General features: G+C 38.6%; 2 protein-coding genes across 3 annotated transcripts in view; one reads left to right on the top strand and one right to left on the bottom strand.

The window, feature by feature from the left end:
- LOC124541261 overlaps positions 1 to 11,705 on the top strand; it is a 117,656-nt gene extending 105,951 nt beyond the window's left edge. For both annotated transcript variants that reach the window (XM_047119152.1, XM_047119153.1), the window contains exons 11-17: positions 169 to 349; positions 2,090 to 2,571; positions 3,803 to 4,056; positions 4,608 to 5,194; positions 5,612 to 5,738; positions 6,014 to 6,977; positions 7,652 to 11,705. In XM_047119152.1, coding sequence (XP_046975108.1) covers positions 169 to 349; positions 2,090 to 2,571; positions 3,803 to 4,056; positions 4,608 to 5,194; positions 5,612 to 5,738; positions 6,014 to 6,977; positions 7,652 to 7,784 — 2,728 coding nt within the window. In that variant the 3' untranslated portion in view covers positions 7,785 to 11,705. The remainder of the gene's footprint in view (positions 1 to 168; positions 350 to 2,089; positions 2,572 to 3,802; positions 4,057 to 4,607; positions 5,195 to 5,611; positions 5,739 to 6,013; positions 6,978 to 7,651) is intronic.
- A 3,708-nt stretch (positions 11,706 to 15,413) lies between these two features.
- LOC124541150 (KAT8 regulatory NSL complex subunit 2) lies at positions 15,414 to 25,019 on the bottom strand. The gene is made up of 11 exons (XM_047118999.1): positions 24,765 to 25,019; positions 23,472 to 23,647; positions 23,048 to 23,244; positions 21,754 to 21,867; positions 20,778 to 20,878; positions 20,146 to 20,314; positions 18,989 to 19,152; positions 18,460 to 18,605; positions 17,457 to 17,591; positions 16,786 to 16,917; positions 15,414 to 15,768 (listed from the first exon to the last, which is right to left on the bottom strand). Exons 1-11 carry the CDS (start codon positions 24,826 to 24,828, stop codon positions 15,640 to 15,642), a joined length of 1,527 nt encoding a protein of 508 aa, XP_046974955.1. The 5' UTR covers positions 24,829 to 25,019; the 3' UTR covers positions 15,414 to 15,639.
- Positions 25,020 to 25,164: the final 145 nt, after the last annotated feature.

Here is a 25,164-nt window from a genome sequence, read left to right on the forward strand (position 1 = left end):
CAATGTCTATGGGCGATGGTGACCACTTACCATCAGGTGGCCCATATGCTCGTCCGCCAACCTATACCATAAAAAAAAAAAAAAACTTGTAATCAAAATGTTTCCCTGATAGTATATATAATGAGTGCGGTCCGCTAAGGAGTGTAATGGCGACGGTCCGGTGCGCAGGTACACGCTGACGTCGGTGACGCGACCGTTCCCGCAGTGCGTGGGCTTCGCGCGGCGGCGCGTGGGGCGCGGCGGGCGCGTGCTTCTCGACCGACGCGCCTCGCCGCTCGACACGCTGTGGCCGCGCCTGCCCTTCCGACACGCGCGCGCCAGCGACGAGCGCGAGCGCCGCGACGAGGAGGTACGCACACAGACACACACACACACACACGCACACACCCTCCGCCACGCGCGCGCCAGCGACGAGCGCGAGCGCCGCGACGAGGAGGTACGCACGCACACACACACACGCACACCCTCCGCCACGCGCGCGCCGCACACGCACACATACACACAGACATACGCGCGCCGTGACGAGTAGACCCACACACCCACGCACACGCAAGCTCACGCACGCACACGCGACAGTGACGACGAGGCGTTACGTGCGCGTATGCACACAGACACACGTTACGTACGCGTATGCACACAGACACATGTTTCATACGCGTATGCACACAGACACACGTTACGTACACGTATCCACACAGACACACGTTGCGTATGCGTATGCACACAGACACACGTTGCGTACGCGTATGCACACAGACACACGTTACGTACGCGTATGCACACAGACACACGTTGCGTACGCGTATGCACACAGACACATGTTTCATACGCGTATGCACACAGACACACGTTACGTACACGTATCCACACAGACACACGTTGCGTATGCGTATGCACACAGACACACGTTGCGTACGCGTATGCACACAGACACACGTTGCGTACGCGTATGCACACAGACACACGTTACGTACGCGTATGCACACAGACACATGTTTCATACGCGTATGCACACAGACACACGTTACGTACACGTATGCACACAGACACACGTTGCGTACGCGTATGCACACAGACACACGTTACGTACGCGTATGCACACAGACACATGTTTCATACGCGTATGCACACAGACACACGTTACGTACACGTATCCACACAGACACACGTTGCGTATGCGTATGCACACAGACACACGTTGCGTACGCGTATGCACACAGACACACGTTACGTACGCGTATGCACACAGACACACGTTGCGTACGCGTATGCACACAGACACATGTTTCATACGCGTATGCACACAGACACACGTTACGTACACGTATCCACACAGACACACGTTGCGTATGCGTATGCACACAGACACACGTTGCGTACGCGTATGCACACAGACACACGTTACGTACGCGTATGCACACAGACACACGTTGCGTACGCGTATGCACACAGACACACGTTGCGTACGCGTATGCACACAGACACACGTTACGTACGCGTATGCACACAGACACATGTTTCATACGCGTATGCACACAGACACACGTTACGTACACGTATCCACACAGACACACGTTGCGTATGCGTATGCACACAGACACACGTTGCGTACGCGTATGCACACAGACACACGTTACGTACGCGTATGCACACAGACACACGTTACGTACACGTATCCACACAGACACACGTTGCGTATGCGTATGCACACAGACACACGTTGCGTACGCGTATGCACACAGACACACGTTACGTACGCGTATGCACACAGACACACGTTACGTACGCGTATGCACACAGACACACGTTGCGTACGCGTAGGAACATACTGAAGTGTACACAAACGCACGCGCGGGCGGCAAGGAGTACATGCACACAAACGGAGATAGCAAGATGAGGTGTACACAGTCACATGAACGCACACACATTTCTATATGCAACTTGTGCCTAGCTGCGTGAAAAGGGATTTTTATATTTTCAGAAGAAAAGTATTTGTTATGCATTTCTATATAACAATAATATAAAGATAAAAAACGTTATTATATTGAGCAAGTTAGAAGTGCTTCTACATGTATCGTCTTCTTCACAGGTGGACCTGGAAACCAAACCTCACAGGACTCCGAAGGAGATGACGAGAGACTACCACACGGGAGGGAAGTACCCTTGGCGACATGCGTTCCGACGACATTTGGCCGAGAACCCCCACCTGTGGACCGTTCCCGTCAAGTCGGACGTCGACGACGTCAAACTAGACTTGGGCGACGTCAAGCTCGACGTCACGGACGTGAAGATAGACGTCGACGACGTGAAGCTCGACGTCGACGACGTGAAGCTGGAACCAATGGATGTGGACAGTGATTCGAAACTGTTACCGGACCTGAGTGATAGTGTTACAGATAGTGTTAGTGATCGAGCGAGAACTATAGACAGTTTTGTGAGGGGTAACCTCGAGAGGGTCATAAGAAAGAGATCTTGGAGCGGCTGCAGCGACAGCAGTTACGACTCCGATGAGAGTTTGCAGCCCGTTGAGAGGGAGTTTGAGAAGTTCATCAATGAAGTCAATAAGAAATGGTGAGGCTGTACTTAAATAACATTATTACTTAGTAAACTTCAATTTATTCATCTAATGTGTATCTGCTAAGGCTGCAGATCTTGAGGTCCTGGGATCATTCTCCAGGTCATTTTTAATAAATATCAATATCGGAAAGTTTACACATCAATCGGTTTTTACTGTAATGTTTGCTCGTTATAAAATAAGAATAAGTTATTATAGGCATTACCTTTACGTATGGAGTGTTTTTTTTATGGTATAGTTTGGTGCAGTCGAGATGGCCCAGTGGTTAGAACGCGTGCATCTTAACCGATGATTGCGGGTTCAAACCCAGGCAAGCACCGCTGATTCATGTGCTAAATTTGTCTTTATAATTCATCTCGTGCTCGGCGGCGGTGAAGGAAAACATCGTGAGGAAACCTGCATGTAACAAATTTCATAGAAATTCTGCCACATGTGTATTCCACCGACCCGCATTGGAACAGCGTGGTGGAATATGTTCCAAACCTTCTCCTCTAAGGGAGAGGAGGCCTTTAGCCCAGCAGTGGGAATTTACAGGCTGCTGTTGAATTGGTGGACGTGCATATGGGCCACCTGATGGTAAGTGGTCACCATCACCCATAGACATTGAAGCTGTAAGAAATATTAACTATTCCTTACATCATTAATGGGCCATCAACCTTGGGAACTAAGATGTAGTTGTTTAAAGGGCAGGGAAACTAAAGACCACACACACAGACCAGACCAGAAAATTCCACCCAATTTGCCAATCACTTACTTTCTTGATTAATGTTTGCTTATTCTACTTAAACAATATTCAGATCTCAAACAATTTTGTCATGTAAATGTACAGTCGGTTGATATGTTCATGAGGTGATAAATTAATCTTGTAAGCTCACTCAAGCGTTTTTGATCATAAATAAACAAAAATGTTTCAATATATAATAGCACATAATTATATTTTTTAATGAAGTGTATGTAAATGTCTTGTTACCTTTAAAATCAAAATCAAAATATACTTTATTCAAGTGGGCTTTTTCAAGCACTTTTGTATCGTCATATAACAATTAAGTGAAGCTACCACCGGTTCGGAAAGTAGATTCTACCGAGAAGAACCGGCAAGAAACTCAGTAGTTACTCTTTTTCAACATTTAAAAAAAAAAAGTACAGTCATGTTAGTTGATACGATTATTTAAATTAATACATCCTGCCTGGAAGTCAACAGGTAAATGAATCTAATATTAATTTCAGGTTACACTTCCGACCAAAAACACCGCCGCCCTCGCCGCCCTACGTGGAGAAACCATCGGACGACCAGTTGCCGATCGCCTTCGACACGCCGATAGCCGTGGAGCTCACGCTGGAGCCGCCCTCGGGGGCGCTGGACACCTTCACCACCACCGAATTCACCCTCGGCGACCTCTACGGAGACATCAACCCGGAACTGGACAACAGCGGCAGTCTCGACATCAGCGGCGACGATTTGCTAACGGAAAACTTCACAGGTCTGTTTAAATAAAACTAATTATAACGGATGAATCGCGTATATTAATTATTTTTAAACATCCCGACGTTTCGAGCACTTTGCAGTGCCGGTCACGGGTAGACTAAGATGACATTTGTCTATTTGAAGAACAAAGGAAATATTATTAACAACTACCGCCAACGATTTCTCAATTGATATCTTGAGTAACGTTCCGGTTGCACGCAGAAGGCACTAACTGTATCTTTAGGTCTTGCAGTCTGTTGGATTTGGGATTTCAAATTTTTAATAAGTGGATCCCAGGTGTTAGAAAGTCTCCAACCATCTTCTCTATTGAAGTTCGGATGTTTTTGAATTTCAATAGCCTCGCGTATCATTCTAGGAATGAATCTGTGTTCTCTAGCGAGGATCTGTGGTTTATCAAATCGGATAAAACGGTTGGGTTTATCCAGAGCATGTTCACAGACTGCAGACTTAGAGGAACGCCTATTTTTGACATCTCCTATATGTTCCTTGACCCTGGTACCGATACTTCTCTTTGTTTGGCCTATGTAAGATAAACCACATTCACAGGTCTGACCGAAGCACAAGTCGAGAGCATCCTCTCGGAGACCGATCTCAAAGCGCTCGCGGACGTCGACCTCACCAGGGACGACAAGAAGATGGCGATCACGGACGACCTCCTCGACGAACTAGTGAAGGACGTCGACGCGAAGGATTCTTTTTTATTACACGGCCAGAGCACGGAGGGGCGTGCCGGCTCTGGCCAGCGGAGGAGACGGGCGGAACAATTCGGTTCGAGCGTCGTGCACGTCACCGGGCCGGTTAGGGAGCCGGTTTACGTGGATAGGGTCGTCCCGCCGGACGAAGCGCCCAGGGAGGTGAAGAGGCCGGTCGTCAAGTCGCCGGTGCCGACCTCGAGGATCATCGTCGAGGAGGTCAACGAGGTGCCGCAGGTCAAGGTCGAGAGGAGGAGGAAGGAGGGCCCGGAGGGGGCCCAGGTCGCGCACGGGCCCCAGCTGAAGACGGTGCAGACGAAGCACTCGCCGCTGAAGAAGCACGTCGTCACGTCGGCGCACCGGCGCGGTGACGTCACGCTCGTCACGTCCGAGGCGTCGCAGCCGCAAATTGTCACGGTCGCCGTCTCCGACAGTCTCAAGGTAGCGCTTTAAATTTGATTTGAAGTAGTGTGGGAGATTCCCGTAACTCGAATTAAACTTAGACGAGACAAGAATGTAAATTCCCACTGCTGGGCTAAAGGCCTCCTCTCCCTTTGAGGAGAAGGTTTGGAACATATTCCACCACGCTGTTCCAATGCGGGTTGGTGGAATACACATGTGGCAGAATTTCAATGAAATTTTGTAACATGCAGGTTTCCTCACGATGTTTTCCTTCACCACTGAGCACGAGATGAATTCTAAACACAAATTAAGCACATGAATCAGCGGTGCCTGCCTGGGTTTGAACCCGCAATCATCGGTTAAGATGCACGCGTTCTAACCACTGGGCCATCTCGACTCCGAATGAAACTTACAATTTCAAAAAATGTTAAATCATCAAACATGAAATATTTCTAGGTTCGTCTGCAAAACCAGGGAGCGACGGGTGCGTGTTCCAGCGCAGGGACGGTCGTCGGCTTACTACAGAACGGACCCTTCACCGCTGTCGCTTTACCGATGCATAATGCTCAGCATAGAGAAATCGGTTAGTTTCAATTAATTGTTAATATTATATTACAAATAAGTAATACCAGTAAATGTAACCAATATCTGTAGTATAATGTCTGTGTTCTCCTATAATTGTGAGTGCATAGGTATAGGTTAAGTTTTGTGAATGTATTAGTGTAAGTTTTTTGTGTACTAACGTTGGAGATCCTTATAAAATAAAATAAAAAAAAATAAAAAAAAAAAAAAAAATGCACAATACTACTACTACTCCTCTGAATTTACACTTTAAAGGATTCCATGATATTATTTCAGGCTCAGCGACCGTTGCGAGCGTGGCAAACGTGGTAACGGCGGGCAGCGCAGGAAAAGTGGCCAGCGTGGCCAACGTGGCCAACGTGGCCAGCGTGGCCAGCGTGGCAAGCGTGGCCGGCGCCGCCCGGCGCGTGTCGGCGCCGCTCGTGCAGCTGGCGCCCGCCGCGCTGGGCCACAAGCCGCTGCAGCTGCACCACCACTCATCCATGGTGGTCGCGCCGCAGATGCACCACGTCACCCCCAGCAAGCTGAAAGTACTCCACGCGCATCCGCTATCGCACTCGCAACGAGCGCAGCTCCTGGCCCAGAACCGCTCGCTGGCTCAGCTGCCGGCTGTGGTGTCGCTGGCCACCCTCGGCGACGCGAAGCCACCCGCTGCGGCCCTACTAAAAGCAGCGCAGGGCTCCGTGGCTCAGTTCTTCGAAATCAAAAGCGGGCAACTCGGGAAGGGCCCTCATTTGGTGAATGTACTTCGTCAGCCGCCGCCCGTGAAAGCGTCGGTGGCGAGGCTGGACTTCAACGACGCGAAGAAGCGGCAGGTCGTGTTCGATGGCACGCTGAAGGGTAACGTGGCGACGGCGACCAGGCCCCACCGGGTCAGCGTCAGCCTCGACGGCCGGCAGATAGTCCGCGCCGCTCTCCCCGCCGTGCGAGCGCCCCACGTGCGACATCAGATCCAACTGAAAAATCGGACGTTACAAGTGACGGCACCGCTGGCTAGGACCTCGTCGGAGCCCTCGACGAGTATAACGATAGCGCCGACGAAAACGGCGTCTATACCGAGCTCCGTGGTGGCGAATTTGCTGCAGAAAAACGTCCAGTTACCCAAGGGACAGAAGATTGCTATATCGGGACCCGGCGGGCAGGCGCTGTCGGCGAACGTGCAAGCTATTGCCTTCACGACCGCGCAGCTGAAAGCGAGGCAAGGCAGGCTAATAGCCCAGCCGAGACCGACGCCCGTCGCGTGAGTGTCTTTTATTTTAACGATAAAATTTATGTAATTTTATTGTTTTGTTAACTGTCTTAGATTAAAGCAAAAACAGACCTATAGTCTGTTCGCGTTAAGAATGCAGTGAGTTGTCATTGTTACCCGCCCCCTGACCAATCAAATCTTTTTAACAGAAGGGTAAATATTTGTGTCAAAATTCAAACAAATTAAATTTGTTTTAAAGGCTAAGTGTAATGAATTTAAAAAAAACACATTAACTAGTGTCGTCGTTAGTGTTTATAATAAAATATTTTTCTGCAGCGAGTTCCATAACATTACCTAAATCCCACATGGCAATTTCTTCTTGTAAGACGTGGTCGCAGCATTTCTCGCACTTTTATTTTTACAAATTGGTGTGGTATTCATTTTTTTTTAAATATCAGTTAATAATAATAAAAAAATAATTTAAATTATAATAATATCAGTTAAAAATTAATTAAATGCACAACCGTCACGTTCGAACTTATGTCTTTACCTGTTCAATGTGAACTTGCCTTTGTAATTTGAAAATATTTGATTGGTCAAAGGGGCCGGTGAACAATGACAACTCACTGCATTCTTAACGCGAACAGACTATAGTATTAAATTAGGGCGTTTTCGATACATTTTCATGATACATGCAAGCTATAAACAAGAATGTGTAATTTCAGCGAGATGGTGGAGGCGTCGACGGCGCCCGCGTCTGCCTCGCCGGCGGCGGCGCTGGCCGACGACGCCGACGACGGGCCCGCCAACGGCGTCCGGCGCCGGCCGGCCGACACGCTGCCAATGGAGGTCACGTGACAACCGGGCCCGTCCAGCGGTCCCGACAGCGTGCCGGCCGGCGGGCCCGACGTCAACGTCACGCTGACGCTGCGCGACGCCGCCGACGACGTTTCCCCCACCGACGTGCAACCCAACATATATCTAGTTCCGACTCACATCGACGCTTCCTCGCTGCCCGTCTTGGTGTTCTAGCGAAAGCCCTAGTTACAGGCACAAGCCGTCGATTCCGTCGAATCGTAGAAACTCTATTGTGCCCTGTATCGGACCTATTGGTGTGGATTATTTAAATTATAAATTTCTGATTGTTATAAACAAATACAAACAGATTGGAATCATTTCGTCTTTTTATATTACAAAGTGGATTTTGAGTGTAGTAATCATTATGCGAAGACTTATTAAATATAAGCTGTTCTTTTTCTGATTATGAATAATTAATAACTGTCAAATACCTAAACTATGCTTTAAAGTTCTTGTGTTGTACAACACACACTACTAAAGATGTTTGAAAGTGCTTCGAATTCTACTACGAAGCATTAACAGGATTCATTAAGTGTCAACGGTACTAAAATACATAAGATCACCCAAATTTGACGATGACTCTGCCGAGTCAGTATGAAAAATCTATGTGTAATATCTTTGTAAAGATACTTGATGTAAATTTGTAAAACTAAACCTAGAAACAGATCATTAAATTTGTTAATCTAACAATTGTAATATCAAAAGTTCTCTCATATAAAGAATTTGCTTCGGTCCTGCTGTCAGGGTTTCCTTAAAAGCCAAATAAAGCGGTGAAGACAGGCAACCCTGTCATGATATAATAAACGTATTGTATAAGAATAGTTTGTTTCTAGATTTAGTCACTAATACTTTGGATATGTAGTCGACAAAACATTGCAAGTAATCGTTTGATGTTCGTGGAATCGTTGAATTCTATTTTAAACGCTAATCCCCGAGGAATATGGTCCATTTTAGTGTAAAGCAAGCTTCATTAAAAATAATTTAAGTGGCTGTGACATAGTTAATACATGTAAAATGTTTTACATAGCAGATGCCAGCCCGTTTAATTTTAGTCGGTTAGAATAGATGGTGAACATTTGTGTCAATCACATTCTCTTGATCTTCATGCACATGTACATGTTCAACGTGCCATGTGCATGTTTTATAGGTTTAATTTTAATAGTTTCGTTTCTGTACTAGTGTATTATTAACTGAAATAAAAGTTTATTAGTACCTAATAAAGAAATATTTAGACATGGCTGGCATTATGCGCTTAGAAATTTTTTTTAGCTATCATTCTTAGTTATTATTTTTCACGCGAATGAAAAAAAACTAAAAAAAAAAAATTTAATATACGATAAATCCTCGTTCAGTGTATATTTAAAATGTATGAATTGTAATATAACTGCATTAATGTATTATATAGTTTTTATGTGTATAATATTTACTTAATTAGACTGGCCGGACCAGTATGAATTCAAATGTACGTTGTAAAACCCTCGAAGGCTTAGGATTTAATTTCTTCAATATCTATACGCAGACAATGTATGGTTATATAGGCTTAAAAATTATTGTCACAAGAAATTAATAATTTGTTACCATTTTATATATAATCTTAAAATATTTTGTATCGATATTTCCAACGCATTTCTCTGTTAACTTTAAATTTGTAAATAACAATTATATATGTAAAATTCGAACCATACAATTGTCGGCTCTCGTGTCAAGATCGTTCACTCTTTAAACTGTATCAGAAGGAAAGAGGTTTTTTTTATTGTATGACCAAATGGAAGTTAAACCGTAGACATCAAACTATATGTACCGTGAACATATTTATTGTAGTTTTTATATAGTCGAAAGGAATATATACCCGCTGTACTAAAATCAGTTTCATGTCAAAATATATTTTTTCAATTGAATAAATAGCCAAATGAATATTGTAAGTAGGCTGCGATACAAAATGTCGAGATACGGGCATATTGTTTATATGACACGACAATGTCATATTGTATATCTCATACTTGTAGGGAAGTACGAACGACTTCGAAGGGCTATATATGTATATATAAAGTGTAGTCTACCTCTCAGAGTTTACAAAATAAGATTGTCTCCCACTTGATAAATATTAACACTTATTTATTAAATCTTGTGGCCGTGTAACATTTAGTGCCCTATATGTTACATATATAACATGTATGTTTTGTAAATATCAATCCAGCTGAATTGGCAACTTAAATGTATATAATTAACGCGCAGATTTCCTTACTATGTTATTTACTAACATATTTAATTCTCGCTGATGTTATATACAAGGTGAAAATTAACTAGAGTTTTCAATCAGTTAGAAATATTTAATGTGCGTCCGTCTTTCCAGAAGTGTGAAAGTTTTGAATTGTAAATTTTTTATATCTGAGAATGTTTGTCTTTTAAAGGTTGTGTTATATAGTCGTATGTCATGTTAACAATATGTCCGCGCCTCGCTCACAGCGTTTATAATCTTATACCGATTCCGTGTACTTGTGTGAGTATCTTGTTAGTTTCCAATTTGAAGCCACTTTAGTTCTTATCGTAATCGATTACAGCATAAAATAGCTTGAAGTGTTTAAATCATAGATATTTAATGCAAAACGATACACGTTTTTTGATATCAACGAAAAATAAAAAAAATAATTAAAAAATGTCTCGTCTATAAAGCTATCCATAGAAGTGCTGTATATTGATATTCGTCTTTATAAACTTAGCTGTCAAAGAAACTACAATTAACAGAATGTAATCGATGTGGTATCTGCGCAAGGAATAAACAATTTGTTGATAATTGACGTCAAAGTGAGAGTAATTATATAACTTTTTATGTATTTTTCGAAACGTTTATATAATATAAACCAGTATTCAATTGTTAATTTTGGTCTTGAATGTTCAAAATCTGTCTACGTGTCTGTATAATAATATATGGACCCGAAATTTCAAAATATAACTATATAATCGATGTGTTATCGTAGATATTAGATATATATGTTGTTAGGTTACGTAGGACAAAGCAAGTTTTATAAACACAACTTGATCACGTGTCGTAGACAATTAGGTCTATACTATTGACGTGCATACATCGTAGAGAAAATATATATAAATAATGCTAATGATTTAAAAAGTTGCTCCGATGTTAAAGTGTAGTTTCTTTTTCGGATATTTTAAAATTCAATTCATTAATTCTCGTTAGATATTTGCGCAGATAACGGCAAAATATTAATATCTTAATATCGTGGTTACGTATCTTAATGTAATTAAAGCATTGGGGTTTTTAATATAGCTGTGCGGAACTTATATCTGTCCTGTTGTTTCAACATTCAAAAAATTTGCGATGTGTCTTTCACGCCGGCCCGACGCGACGGCCTGGCGCGAAAGAGACGTCGCGACCAAAAAAATGTAATGGTTTTAACTATGTCTATACATATATAATTAGTAAGTATCATATACTGTACAAAAGGCTGCAGATTTGGAAAAAAAATGTAAAAAAAATTGGCCTCATTTTTGGGGCTGTTAACATACGCTTAGTAAAGTGGATAGGAAGATGAGTACCTCATAAGTTTCTGATTCTTAGATTAGGCTCGCGCGGGTGTTTTGAATGCTTCCCGACAGAGGGCGGTGTATTTTTTTCTTAGCTTTCTCTTTGGGCTGCCTACGCGAGCGCGCGTTGTACTTTATTTTTCATGTAAATATTACTTTTTTATTGTTTTTTTTTTTAGTTACTTCGAAGTTGGTCCGTGTGACTTTCCTTCGGTCGGGTACAAGCCGAGGGAGGCATTCAAAGAATCCGTATTTATTATTAAAAAAAAATCGCTGTAAATTGTTTGTAAAAATAGTCATGTTCAGAATTTCAGTGTAGTTTTGTTGATTATTTTTTTTCAACCGGAAATTGCTGAATAAAGCGACGATTCTGTTTCACACTATGGTTTTATTTATTTTATTTACCCCAAAGGCTGTTTTGTACGATCAAATGTACTACACGTTACTGTATCACTACCTACTCAGAGTCTATTGGTGCTGCGAAAGTATTCTAATAAAGTTTTGCATAATCATTAAAACGTATATAAAAATTTCATCGTAGGGTTTATTTTCGAAGGCTAAAATCTTTATTAAATATAAAAGTGATTACGGGTGTAGTTCTGAAAAGCCCATACCATAGGATATGTTTAAAAAAAAAAGTAACAGCCTGTAAATTACCCACTGCTGGGTTAAGGCCTCCCATTAAAGAGAGGGTTTGGAACGTATTCCACCAACCTGTTCCAATGCGGGTTGGTGGCATGTACATATGGCAGAATTTCGATGAAATTAGACACATGCAGGTTTCGTCATAATGTTTTCCATCACCGCCGAGAACGAGACGAATTATAAACACAAATTAAGAACATATATATAGTGGTGCTTGCCTGGGTTTGAACCCGCAATCATCGGTGAAGATGCACGCGGTCTTACCACTTTTTACACTATTTTTTTTTAATTTAATGTTTCATGTAAAATTATAATAAGCTTATTTTCTATACAATTGAAAAAAAGACCATACAAAATATATACGGAATAATCATGTAATTGTATATCACAAACATAACACAAAAAAACTGAAGATTTTATGGAATGAAACTTCAAAGATTCTATGCAGAGAGAGCGCAGTGTTGGGGTGAGGTGAGGCCAGGGAATTGTGTTCTTGTTGACAAAAATAAGTTACTTTACAATATAAATGAGTGAAATAATAAATGTCTCAATTTTTTTTATTGATTGATTAATTATGGATATTTATTAATAGTATATTAAATTAATGGATTACAAGAGAGACTATTAGTCGGCTGTGGCTATGCTTGCTTTTAAGGTGTTGGTTGTCATGTGTTAGGCAAAAAAGTAGTTTGCTTCATACCAAATTTGGTTCAACGCTGTGGTTGTGAAAGAGCGACATACAGACAGACAGAGTTACTTTCACATTGATAATACTAATATGGAAATAAGTTATTTTTCTAAAATAAAACAATGCTTTACTGATTGAGAAATTTATTCAAAGAGTAAGAAAACTACCTGAATACTATTTTTAAATTTTCAATCATTATAGTGAAATTTTTACATAGAGATGCATGAAGTAGAATTTTTACGTTTACATAAACTTGTCAATAACATTTGTTTTACATAATTTCTAATAATACAATTTTAAACAACATTGGTTACATTTTATATAAATTGGTTTTACATAGACTATATTCGAATAATTATACTTTCAGGTACTTGAAAAAGCTTTAAATCTAAACAAAATGTTTGTTTTACCTTACATATTAAAGTTTTTTAAACAACATTTTTCATAGCTGGTGTAGAGCAGCCTTTAACACGTAGAAGCATATAATGAATGCTAATCTTATATACTTATACATAATTCATATACATTTAGTAAAATTAGACGGGAATTTGAATGTATACAAGCATATATTTTTTACATTTCCTTTAAATGTAATAATTCCTGAATAATAGTAGTAACTAAAAGTATTATCAATCAATCGAGTACCTTTCTATGTAATAATCTAATCTTTGCCATTGTTTGAATAAAAAAAATCCACATAAGAATAATATGAGAACTTGCACATCTATCATTAACAGGACAATACAATAGGTAAACGCTTTACAGGCGGTAAAGAAAAGGGTAAAAATAATTAATTATGTTATTTTTTCTGGCTATATGAGCTGTACTTATAGTTATTACCTCATTAACTGCATTAATTTTTTATTATTTCTGTCTTTTATTAATTTCAATTTGTATTTCAGTTTGACAAGCTTTGTTCCTTTGATTATTGTTATAAAAACTTAAAAAATAGTCATTTTTTGAACTTGTAATTGTTGTGATTTTTGAAAATCGTTTGATTGTATCACCTAACAAACAAGCTTTCCATCTGTACTCCATACATGTAAAATTAAAACTATGGTAGGAGAAATATTGTAAGAAAAAAAATTGAAACCAACACATCGGGACGAGCATGTAGTGTACTGGCGTAGTCAATAGTTGACTTTTATGTATGCATAAAAAAGTAACAACTTTAATACTTACAGCAACAACTAAGAGTTTAAAGTATACATATCATTGTATGGCATTGGTTACCCATACAGAGTCTCATTATTGGGAACAGTTTGTTAGACATTCCTAGAAATTCTAAGCGCATATTGAATTTCAAACTCATTCATAAATTAAGCTTTCTCTTTAATAAATAAGCTTTCTTATCCTTTGTTTAAATGTATAACCACAGTAGTAGTAGTACAGGTAGTCCACAAAGTCAAACTTATCGAATGTATAAATATAGCTCCTAGAAGTACATTTACTGTTAAAGAATAATATATGAAATCTGATTTTGAAACTGAAAAATAGTGTTAACATTTTACTAAGTTTGGTAAATAGTGTTAACAATTTTACATTCCACATTATCAATAACCTTGCAGTATTATGAATTTGATTCAAATTGTTGGATAACAATTTCTATATTCTCTCTCGAAACTCTTCTACATTTTGATGATGCCTATTCAATTTCATGGGCTTAAGTTTAGTTTAGTGGAGCCAAAATGCACATTACGTTTGCAGGAAAAGCTTATCAAATTGCCAGAGAGATTGGAAAGCAAACTTTGAATATTCAAAAGCAGAATTTACAGACTTAGACAGTGTCAGTTGAGTTTGTGAAGAAACCACCAGTGTGGTACTACTATCTGTGACAATTGTTTGAGAACAGTTTTGCCGGAATTAACTGAGCATCATGATATATCAATAGTCAAATATGGAATGATGATTATGTTTTTTTTTTTAATTTGACTCTAAAATTAAAAGGCGAAACTTCTACAGGTGAAATCTCTCAAAAGATGTGACCATACTTGTTGTTTCAAGAATATAAGTACTCAGAAGATGCTTCAACTGAACTGGCAGTAGCTTTACATATAATTCAACAGTTATATGATGAATCGAAAGTGCTTTTATGAGACCAATAGACTAAAAGTACCCAACCATAATATGGTTTGGTACAATATCCTTACAATAGTAAATAGTCCTTAATACTTATAGCTCTTCTGAACAGAGAACAATAATACAAATAATATTTTAATCATTAAATATCAGTGGATTGCTGGTATTTATGATTTTTATTACTTTACAAATAACTATAATATAAAGGAAATGTAATATTGCATCTAATCTTACTATATGTATATTTTGTCCATTTCTTACCATGTTCAGGAAACTTGTGCATTATTTATTATTTAGTCACTTTAACTTCACTTAAACACTTCTCACTAATATAAATGCATATTGTCTCCTATATTTAAAGTAAAACAAATTCTATTTGGAATCATTCTTATCAAAATCAGTTGTCATTCTTTATTTTGTCATAACACACATCACATATCTTCATTTTATCACATAACTTCCAGATCGTATATAGTTAACCCATACAATACCACAAGGCTCAAAACGATTCTATCAACAATAATTGTTTGCAGTAGATTGCTTCTTGTCTATCTATGACCATCAATAACCTCAGTTAGATAAGCCATATTATGTTATATGTAGGAGCGACAATTTTCTCTCAACGGCTTAAGTAAGGTGATTAAAGCACCTAGTTGAATATTGTTTATAAGTTTTCTTCTGCCGTCTATATAAATTCGATGTACGTGGCACTTTAACAAAGTTCTAACTTTCTTTAATATTACACTTCTCTGTAACTGCTTCTGATTAAACATGGAGGTTATTGTATGTCACTGTTTCTTCTATTCTTGAAATTCTGACTATCTTTTCAGTGCGGATTTCTTTGTTATCCAACTAGTCAGGCCAATAATCGTCATACACGCCGTGACTGAAGTCCAAATGTCAGTCATACTGCATCTCCGACAGTGGCTCCATCTCATTGATGGTCGGTTTGTCCTCTGGCGTTTGAACCTCTGTGTGAGAGAGATCCGAGCTTGAATGTGAGTCTGACTCGCTGTCCGATCCATCTTTCTGTAATGAAATATGTAATAAGTTTAACATTTGAAAGATATGATATAAATGAAGTTATAAGAAAATTGTTTGATTTATACTGTTCTTAAAACTGTTTCGATACTGCTTTATTATAATTTTATCGGCTTGACTACCTCAATTGTTTATTAGTTATATATAAGGCTTGTGCCGTATATGCACATAGGTATTAAAGTAAACAGTAAGTAAAGTTACATATTCTATGACTAAAATATTTCACATCTATGTATCTCATATTCTTTGGCATATATCATGTATAAAAGTCGAAGCATTGCATATGTAAAGATAGTGTCTATCTAGTGCATCACAGTCCGTATAATTGTACCATCTCGTTAATAAATCGTGAACCAGTCAGTGACTTTCATTATTAAAATCAGCCCAACAATAGGCTCGAAGTCCTGGGTTCAAACTCTAAGTCGGGCTAATAAAACATTCTTAGATAGTTGCGACTTCGTTCTGGACACATCCCGTTGAATAAATTCGGTTTTTTGATGGGAAAAGTTATACCTCCTAACTGCCCTGATTGCGAAAAACCTGAAGATGTACATCATGTTTTACTTGAATGTATTCGCAATGAAACAGAAAGACGGGAGATCGTTGGCCGTTATCCTATGATACAAGGAATTGGCGGTTGTAACATTGCCCTTGCCCGACCTGTATCAGATGAAGCTGTCGCATTATTACGGTTATATAAAACGTGTCTCCGGGCTAACAGCGTATCTAACAATATGTTTAGTAGCTCTTAAGTTGATATAGATTATTTGTAAAATTTTGTGTACTGTAGCTCCTTAGATTAAAGAGAAAAAAAAAAAAAAAAAAAAAAAAAAAACATTCTTAGATATATGTATCGGGAAATTTTCATTTATTACGTTTGTGCAAAGATCATATTCGCGAGAAATGAGAAATAAATATTGATAATTTGGTTTAGCGTACTCAATTCGAATGTGATCGGTTTTACGAATTTTGCCGATGCTACATCTAAGTTGTGTCGTACTATACCTTGAGCGTGAATGCGGCGTAGACGGGCGGCGCTGCGTGGTAGCGGCAGCGCGCGGACGGCAGCGGCAGCGCTGCCAGCGCCTCACCACACGCCGCGCCGCCGCGCACGTCGCCGCACGCAGCGAACAGAACCTGCGAGCAGAGCCGGATTTAAAGGTCTGGAGGCCCCCAGGCCACAAAGCAGTGGGGGCCCTAGACAAATAGAAGCGTGAACAACCTAATAATTATATTATCATAAATAAATTACTTTTTTATTTCAATCAGTGAGCTATGATTTATTTACTTGTATTGGTAACTTTTAAAATATTAAATAATAACATTATTATAATTTGACTATATCTCGGTATTTGTTAACTTGCTGAAAACTGTGGCCCCCACTAATGTGGAGGCCCCAGGGCAGTTGCCCCGGTTGCCCTCCCCTAAATACGGCCCTGCCTGCGAGTATACCTCTTCATTAAATACTGACCCAAGTCACTGACAACTGTTATTTAATTAGTATAATTTTTTAGTTCTAGTTAAAAAAATAGTCGTATGGACTTCATTAACTAAATTTATTAAATTCATTATGGATTTGAACATCTTCATATAGACTTCAATTAAAAAATACAATGCTCTCTCTTTCATAAAGATAATTCAACATACTTAGCTTATAAGAATAAAGAATAATTAACCTGTTGCCTGTCGTGCAGTACGTGTTTGAGGCAGTGCTTGGCGGCGGGCAAAGCGTGCGTCGTACAGCGAACGCCGCCCTCCACGAACGTGCAGCGACCTTGCGACGGGATGTGCCTGTTCAATACATCGTTAGCCTGAAACATTGAAAATGTATATTAGAACACAAATTAGATGTAGCATCGGAAAATGCAATGGAATGAAATTAGAACCGGTTTACACGACCAATTGAAATAGCTCCCTATCGCGCCATTCGACGCTATTCGTCGCTATAGATTCACGCGTCAGAGAAAGCGTGTGCATGTAAAACGACGCGTCAAATTGACGAATATATTAGGTCATATGATATTACAAGTTATTACGTTTGTGCAAAGATCATATTCGCGTGAGAAATTAAAATTGATAATTTGGTATAGCATACTCAATTCGGATGTGATCGGTTTTACGAATTTTGCCGATGCGACATCTAAGTTGTGTCGTACTATACTATTAGTACGATCAAATCCAATATGGTTATTTTCATTTATTTCTATTGAAAAACGGAAATATCGATCGATCATAGCTGTTAAGCTACTTCATCTACTCAATTTAATGAACGCCCATAATGTTGTCTTAGATTTTCGCGATTATTACACATTGAAATAAAACTAGTTTTAACGGATTAAAAATCGCGTATATTAATTATTTTTATCATCCCTACGTTTCGAGCACTTTACAGCGTTCGTGGTCACGGGTAGAGTCTACGTCTAAATCTAAATCCGTTAAAACTAGTTTTATTTTAATGAACGCCCATTGATGTCCTCATAAGTAATGTTTATAAATTGAAATAGGGTAGCGTAGTGAAATATGCTTCAAATCTTCTCATCAAAAGGGAGAAAAGATCTCAGCCCTGCAGCGGCAAATTTAAAGGCAGTTGATGTTATGGTTTTGGGGGCACTGTGAGTTCTTTAATATAATATTTTCTTGTCAATACGAGCCTTATAATTGCACAAAATTGTTCCATACCCTAGCCCGTTTATGGTGCAACTTCCTAGCCAGTACAGCGTCAACACCATGCTTCCTGTGATAGCCGGCGTAAGCTTTAAGCTTACGTAGTTGTCTTCGCTCCCGAACTGTGAGTGGACCGCTCCGGGCTTGGGAGTTAATTGAGCCTGGAATACGAAAATTTAAGAAAATTATTCCTTGAAATACATGAAACACAACTTATGCAATTAAGAAAAACTTCAAATAAGGATCTGTATTGATTAATAGGGCTCAATTTTTAGACCGGACACTGAAAAACTGATTCAAACAATTCCATTACTTTGAATCAGTTTCTCCAAGGGGTCGAAATCAACACTTTGGGAATCTATGGCCTAAATTAAATACTTAAATATGAAATAACAATAATAAAATAAAGATATGCATATACAGTTTAGTTACTTTCAGCTTATAATTTGAAACATTATTTAAGCATATTGCTTGTTCTATTATTTTTGACATTTTTTTATTAATAGATTCCAAAAGCAAGTAATATAATTTTTAGTCTACTTACAATATTGCTCCTTTTCAGATCTCAATGACTTAACATATTGCAGTCTTGCTGTTTGTAGTAATGTCCTCAACCTGCCCATCTGTCTTATGTATGCTGACTGTAAAGATCGAAGCACATTCTTGGCCTCACTAACTGCTTCCTCAGCGGTGAAAACACCTGCCTTCCTGTAGAGAATGTTAACAGTTATTCAATAAAGTATTTCAACTGCCACAGATAAGCAATTGACATACATAAATAAAATAAATAAATAAATATGAGACAACATCACATACATTACTCTGATCCCAATGTAAGTAGCTGAAGCACTTGTGTTATGGAAATCAGAAGTAACAACGGTACCACAAATACCCAGACCCAAGGCAACATAGAAAACTAATGGTAATCTACATCGACTCGGCCGGGAATCGAGCCCGGGACCTCAGAGTGGCGTACCCATGAAAACCGGTGTACACACCACTCGACCATGGAGGTCGTCAAAAAACATGTATTTTAATTTGGATTTTTAAGAGTACTTTGAACATCATTCTCCTGCCCTTTTCCCAATTTCATTCGGGGTCGGCGCAGCATGTCTTCTCCTTCCATACTTCTCTGTCTGACGTCATCTCACAAGTAACATTCTTTCTGACCATATCGTCTTTCACACAGTCCATCCATCGTTTCTTGGGTCGTCCTCTACCTCTATATCCATCCACATTCATGCCCAAGGCCTTCCTCACAATATGTCCCTCATTATATATTTAAATTCATTGGTCATGGAATTTTTTTACGATTATATTTGCAATCAGGTCTAAAGCTATGAGCAAATCTGTTCAGTGACGCTATCATGCAAAGCGGCTTCTTATTGGAGGCACTACAGCTGCTCAGAGCTACTGGAAAACCAATAGTTTATTTTTGTTATGCTAGATATTGGCTGCGTGAGAAAAAGTGTAAGGGAGATGACCACTTACCATCAATGTTGTCTTAAATTTTTGCGATTATTACCCTGTCTACCCGTGACCACGAACGATGTAAAGTGCTCGAAACGTCGGGATGTCCAAAATAATTAATATACGCGATTGAAATCCGTTATAACTAGTTTTATTTAAACACTTACCATCAAGTTGGCCATTTGCCAGTCCACCTACCTTTTACATACAGGAAATGATGCTGTCACTCACCATAAGGGCTGTGTCTCGCAGGGTGCCTCCTCGTTGTCGGAGTTGTCACGGTGGCGACAGTCACCACCGGGTCCGAGGGTGACGCTGTCGCAATCGCTATCGCTGGCGCTCGCATATTCCATTATCGACGCGGACACGCTTGCATTTACCGCTGTAGCATCAATCTCCTCTGAAAACATTTTTTTTAATTTAAGTCGAGATGGCCCAGTGGTTAGAACGCGTGCATCTTAACCGATGATTGCGCGTTCGAACCCAGGCAAGCACCGCTTATTCATGTGCTTAATTTGTCTTTATAATTCATCTCGTGCTCAGCGGTGAAGGAAAACATCGTGAGGAAACCTGCATGTGACAAATTTCTTAGAAATTCTGCTACATTTGTATTCCACCAACCCGAATTGGAACAGCGTAGTGGAATATGTTCCAAAACCTTCTCCTCAAAAAGGAGAGGAGGCCTTTAGCCCCTTGGGAATTTACAGGCTGTTGTTGTTGTTGATTTTACTTTTAATAAATTTCAAAAATAAAAATAAAAATGTGGATGAAGCATATTCCTTCATCTAAGATTTATACCTCAACAAATGTCTTATTTTGGGAATACTGATTTTGAAAAAATGCCTTATAAATAAAGGACTCACTGAATGGGTCCACAGCGTGCGTCGGTACCTGGTCCTGGTCAGCCGGATCGCTGACCACTGACACTGATGAAGCACAAGACGTCGTGCGTGTACGCTCGGGACTGAAAATGAAATTAAATAGTAAGATATTGACACTTTAAGAAAGCAATCAGGCAATAGTGGACAATTACTAAAAATTAATTTCTCCATCTTCTACACTAAGCTCAGATAGACCTGACTAGAAACTACTACAGATCTATGTTTGGGCAAATATTTAATGGTATTACCTCCAACCTTCAAAGAGAAGAGACCTTAGTACAGTCGGTAAGTTCCAGGTAGTAGTTCACTTAGTGGAATGGCTTTGTGCAAGCCCATCAGGGTAGGTACCTCTCTTTCGTCAGATATTCAACCGATAAGCAATATTGAGAACTGTGTTCCACTTTGAAGCGCAACTTGAATAGGCTACTTGACTGGTTTTTAAAATCCATTTTATATTATTAAGTAGTGGTTAAGGGACCCAGTAAAAGTTGATTTTTTTATTTCTAGTACATATTTGTCGAAAAATATCATATTAAAAATTCCATATTTAAATAACGCGCGAAAACGCTACTCGGACAATATGGCGCTGCAATGGGGTCGGTGACTTCACTTTGCTGTATTTTAATCTGTGGTGCATATAGTAGAAAAGCAAAGTTTACAAGAAAGTGATAGATCATAAGCCCGGCCAATCAGGAGCGTTTTGTGTCACGTGACAAACGTTTGAAAAAATGCATTTTTATTTTTTGATTTTTGAATAAATTCAGTATTATTTTCAAGTTTCGTTACTAAATAACCATTTCTAAACTTATAATATACACTGATTACAATAATTCACAATTTATTTTTCGCATTGTCAAATAGCCTATTGAGTTGGTGGCGAATTGGTGTGGTTATGGATAATATTTTTGTCTGGGCCGATCCCTATGGTCTACAAAAAGGAAACAGTGGGTGGTCTCACCGGACATAGTGTTGTAGCTGATGCAGTAGGGCTTCGGGCGTGGTGACGGGGGGCGGAGGCGCGGCGCTGCGGTGGCGAGCGTGCAGCGCGGCACGAGCGTGCTCGAAGCACAGCCTGGAAACACCACAACACACACATGATTTACTGTATTCACACTTGTTTTCCATCCAGACTTCATATATTTTTTTGTGTGTGGGTAAGGGAACACCACAACACACACATGATTTACTGTCTTCACACTAGTTTCCATCCAGACTTCATATATTTTTTTGTGTGTGGGTAAGGGAACACCACAACATACACATGATTTACTGTCTTCACACTAGTTTCCATCCAGACTTCATATATTTTTTTGTGTGTGGGTAAGGGAACACCACAACACACACATGATTTACTGTCTTCACACTAGTTTCCATCCAGACTTCATATATTTTTTTGTGTGTGGGTAAGGGAACACCACAACATACACATGATTTACTGTCTTCACACTAGTTTCCATCCAGACTTCATATATTTTTTTGTGTGTGGGTAAGGGAACACCACAACACACACATGATTTACTGTCTTCACACTAGTTTCCATCCAGACTTCATATATTTTTTTGTGTGTGGGTAAGGGAACACCACAACACACACATGATTTACTGTATTCACACTAGATTTCCATCCAGACTTCATATATTTTTTTGTGTGTGGGTAAGGGAACACCACAACACACACATGATCGACTGTCTTTTACACACACTTGTTTTCCATCCAGACTTCATACATTTTTTTTGCAGGGATAATGTATGTGTGGTTTAACCACGTTCGTTACGTAACGCGTTACGGCACTTGTTCGACTTACACATAGACAAATGGTAGGCGGGCAATATTGATTCTAATCTATACATTCAAGAATTGTAACAAACGATAAAATTATAATCAATAGAAGATTTTTGAATAAATAACGTGATTTGAAGACCTAAGGACAAGTTAAAAAATTCCAATACGAAATAGTCAATCACTTCTGTCAAGCAAAAGTGAGTAATTAGGTAAATAATTAAATTTAAATTAAATCGCCATTCAGTTTTTCTTTAATTATCATAATACTTGAATTTTCGATTACTTTATGTTGAGCTGAAAATATACAACTCAGTAACACTCAATCATATCATCAATCTAAGTTCAAAGCTCTCAAAGAAAGTTACTAAACAAATTTTGTTTAATAGTTTTTGAACTTTTTCTTTCCAATAAAACATTTCCAATTCATATTTGTGTGCCATTATAATCAATTAATATTAATTACTAATTACCCCGGATCCCTGTCTATGGGTGCGGGCAAGTTGCATCTTGATCCTGAGGGCGCAACATGAGCGCATTGCTTGTAGGGCGCGGTGGAGTCGTTCAAAATGTGTCGGGCGCAGTACACTCTGCCCCCCACCACTGGGAGGGTGCATTCGTACGCCCTGTGGGCGCACGTACGGGAACGTGAAACGATTTCCTTCTGCAACTGTAATATTACATAACATTAATATTAAAATGTGTATGTACACTTGGTGGTAGGGCTTTGTGCAAGTCCGTCTGGGTAGGTACCACCCACTCAGCAGTTATTCTACCGCCAAACAACATATAACAGATAATAATAATCTAATAACATCTGTATTCTGTAATATATTTGAAGAACATTTGTTCTTCACAAACATCAACAAATTGTAAGGTAAATTAATTTTTTATTACCTGAGCTCGGAGTTTCTCCTCCTCCTGTTTCTTGACCAGCTCCGGATCTGGTGGCTTGATCGACTTGACATTGGTGATCCTGATGGACGACGAACGTGAACCGCGGCTGAGCATCCTTACTTTTTGTAAATGTATCACCTTGCGAGAATCTGACATATCATCAGAAGGCGAATTCACTAGAAAAACAAAATACCAAATATAAGACACATACATACACTGAGTTTAACTTAAAAAAAAAAACCTGCATCTCACTGATTTATATATTTCTCACTCAAATATTAAAAGTATGGAACCATTAAATGTGTTTAAACTCTAAAAATATTTCTTGCATCTCACTAGATATGTTTATACCAAGAATTAATTAAAAATTAAATTTAAATATTCCATCATTAACAAACCTAAATTTGCTAAGTGACCTCATGCAGTACATATATATATTTATTAAATGAAAATGTTGAATTAGAGTAGAGGAAGCTACAAGACTTATCTATTACTTTTTATTTTATTATTTACTAGGTTCCACACTTCATTAAATCCATGCTCAAATTTGTAATATCCGCATCTGACAATGTGTATGGAAATTCAAAATATCACAATATATGTTTAGGCAGTTAATATAATAAGTTCATAATATTATTTTGTATGTGATACGATGAAATGTTATGTTCTTCGATTTTATTAATAAAAAAAAAATACAACTACAACAATCTTATACTTCATTTTGATGATTTTTCATAGAATGACTTATTCAAATAAGAAAATATTTGTCATCAATTATTTCATTTTTTTAAGACTTTTTTTCAATAATCCTGCTCTCATATACAATAATATAAATGTATCACAGAATTTTAATGTCCATTTTGGTCACAGAAGGTCAATATTATAATAATTCCTATTTTTTTATTCCATAAAAAGCAGAGTTAAAAATCACTATTGTGTCATTTATTAACTGATTATTAAATTTTATTTTTACTGGTATTTGAATATTTCATAATTTTAATAATGTACAAATAAAATCTTTACCTTATAAAAAAAATTATAATCACAAAAAGGATTATTTGTTTATGTTAATATAATACATATGGCATTATTAGCATATACCTTTAATCATTAAATTTTATGTGGCATGCTGATTAAAAAAAAAGATAATATTCAAGATGAAATTCTTTTTTTAAGTAGCTTAGCAGCAATTTATGAATGTTGTGTAATTTGTCTATTAATATTTAATGTGCTACTCAAAACTAGACCTTATTGTAAATACATTTTTTTTATAATTAATGAGGAAATACTTACGTTCTGATATTCTAATGTTATGTGATTGCAGATGGCCAACGTTTTCTTTTTTAATTGGGAACATATTTTATGTTTAAAACTAACTAATTAGAAAACAAATAACTTTTAATAAGGTTAAAATGTATTTATAACTGTCTTAAGTGTCTTAAATAAAACTTATATTTTGGAATTTTAACAATTTTTTTCCACTATATAAATAGTGAATTTGCCTTTTTTTCGGGGAAAGCAGAAACCCACGTACACAGATTCCGAATATTCACCACGAACTACGCAATAGGCCGCGAAAATTCATTAGCAAACACATTGTCAATATCATTTCTTGTTTATTGTTAATTACTTAATAATAATATATAGATGTTTTTAATAGAACCAAACAGAACATAAAAATAATTAACTAATT

Source organism: Vanessa cardui, chromosome 27 (assembly GCF_905220365.1).
Source record: "Vanessa cardui chromosome 27, ilVanCard2.1, whole genome shotgun sequence".
Taxonomy (NCBI): domain Eukaryota; kingdom Metazoa; phylum Arthropoda; class Insecta; order Lepidoptera; family Nymphalidae; genus Vanessa; species Vanessa cardui.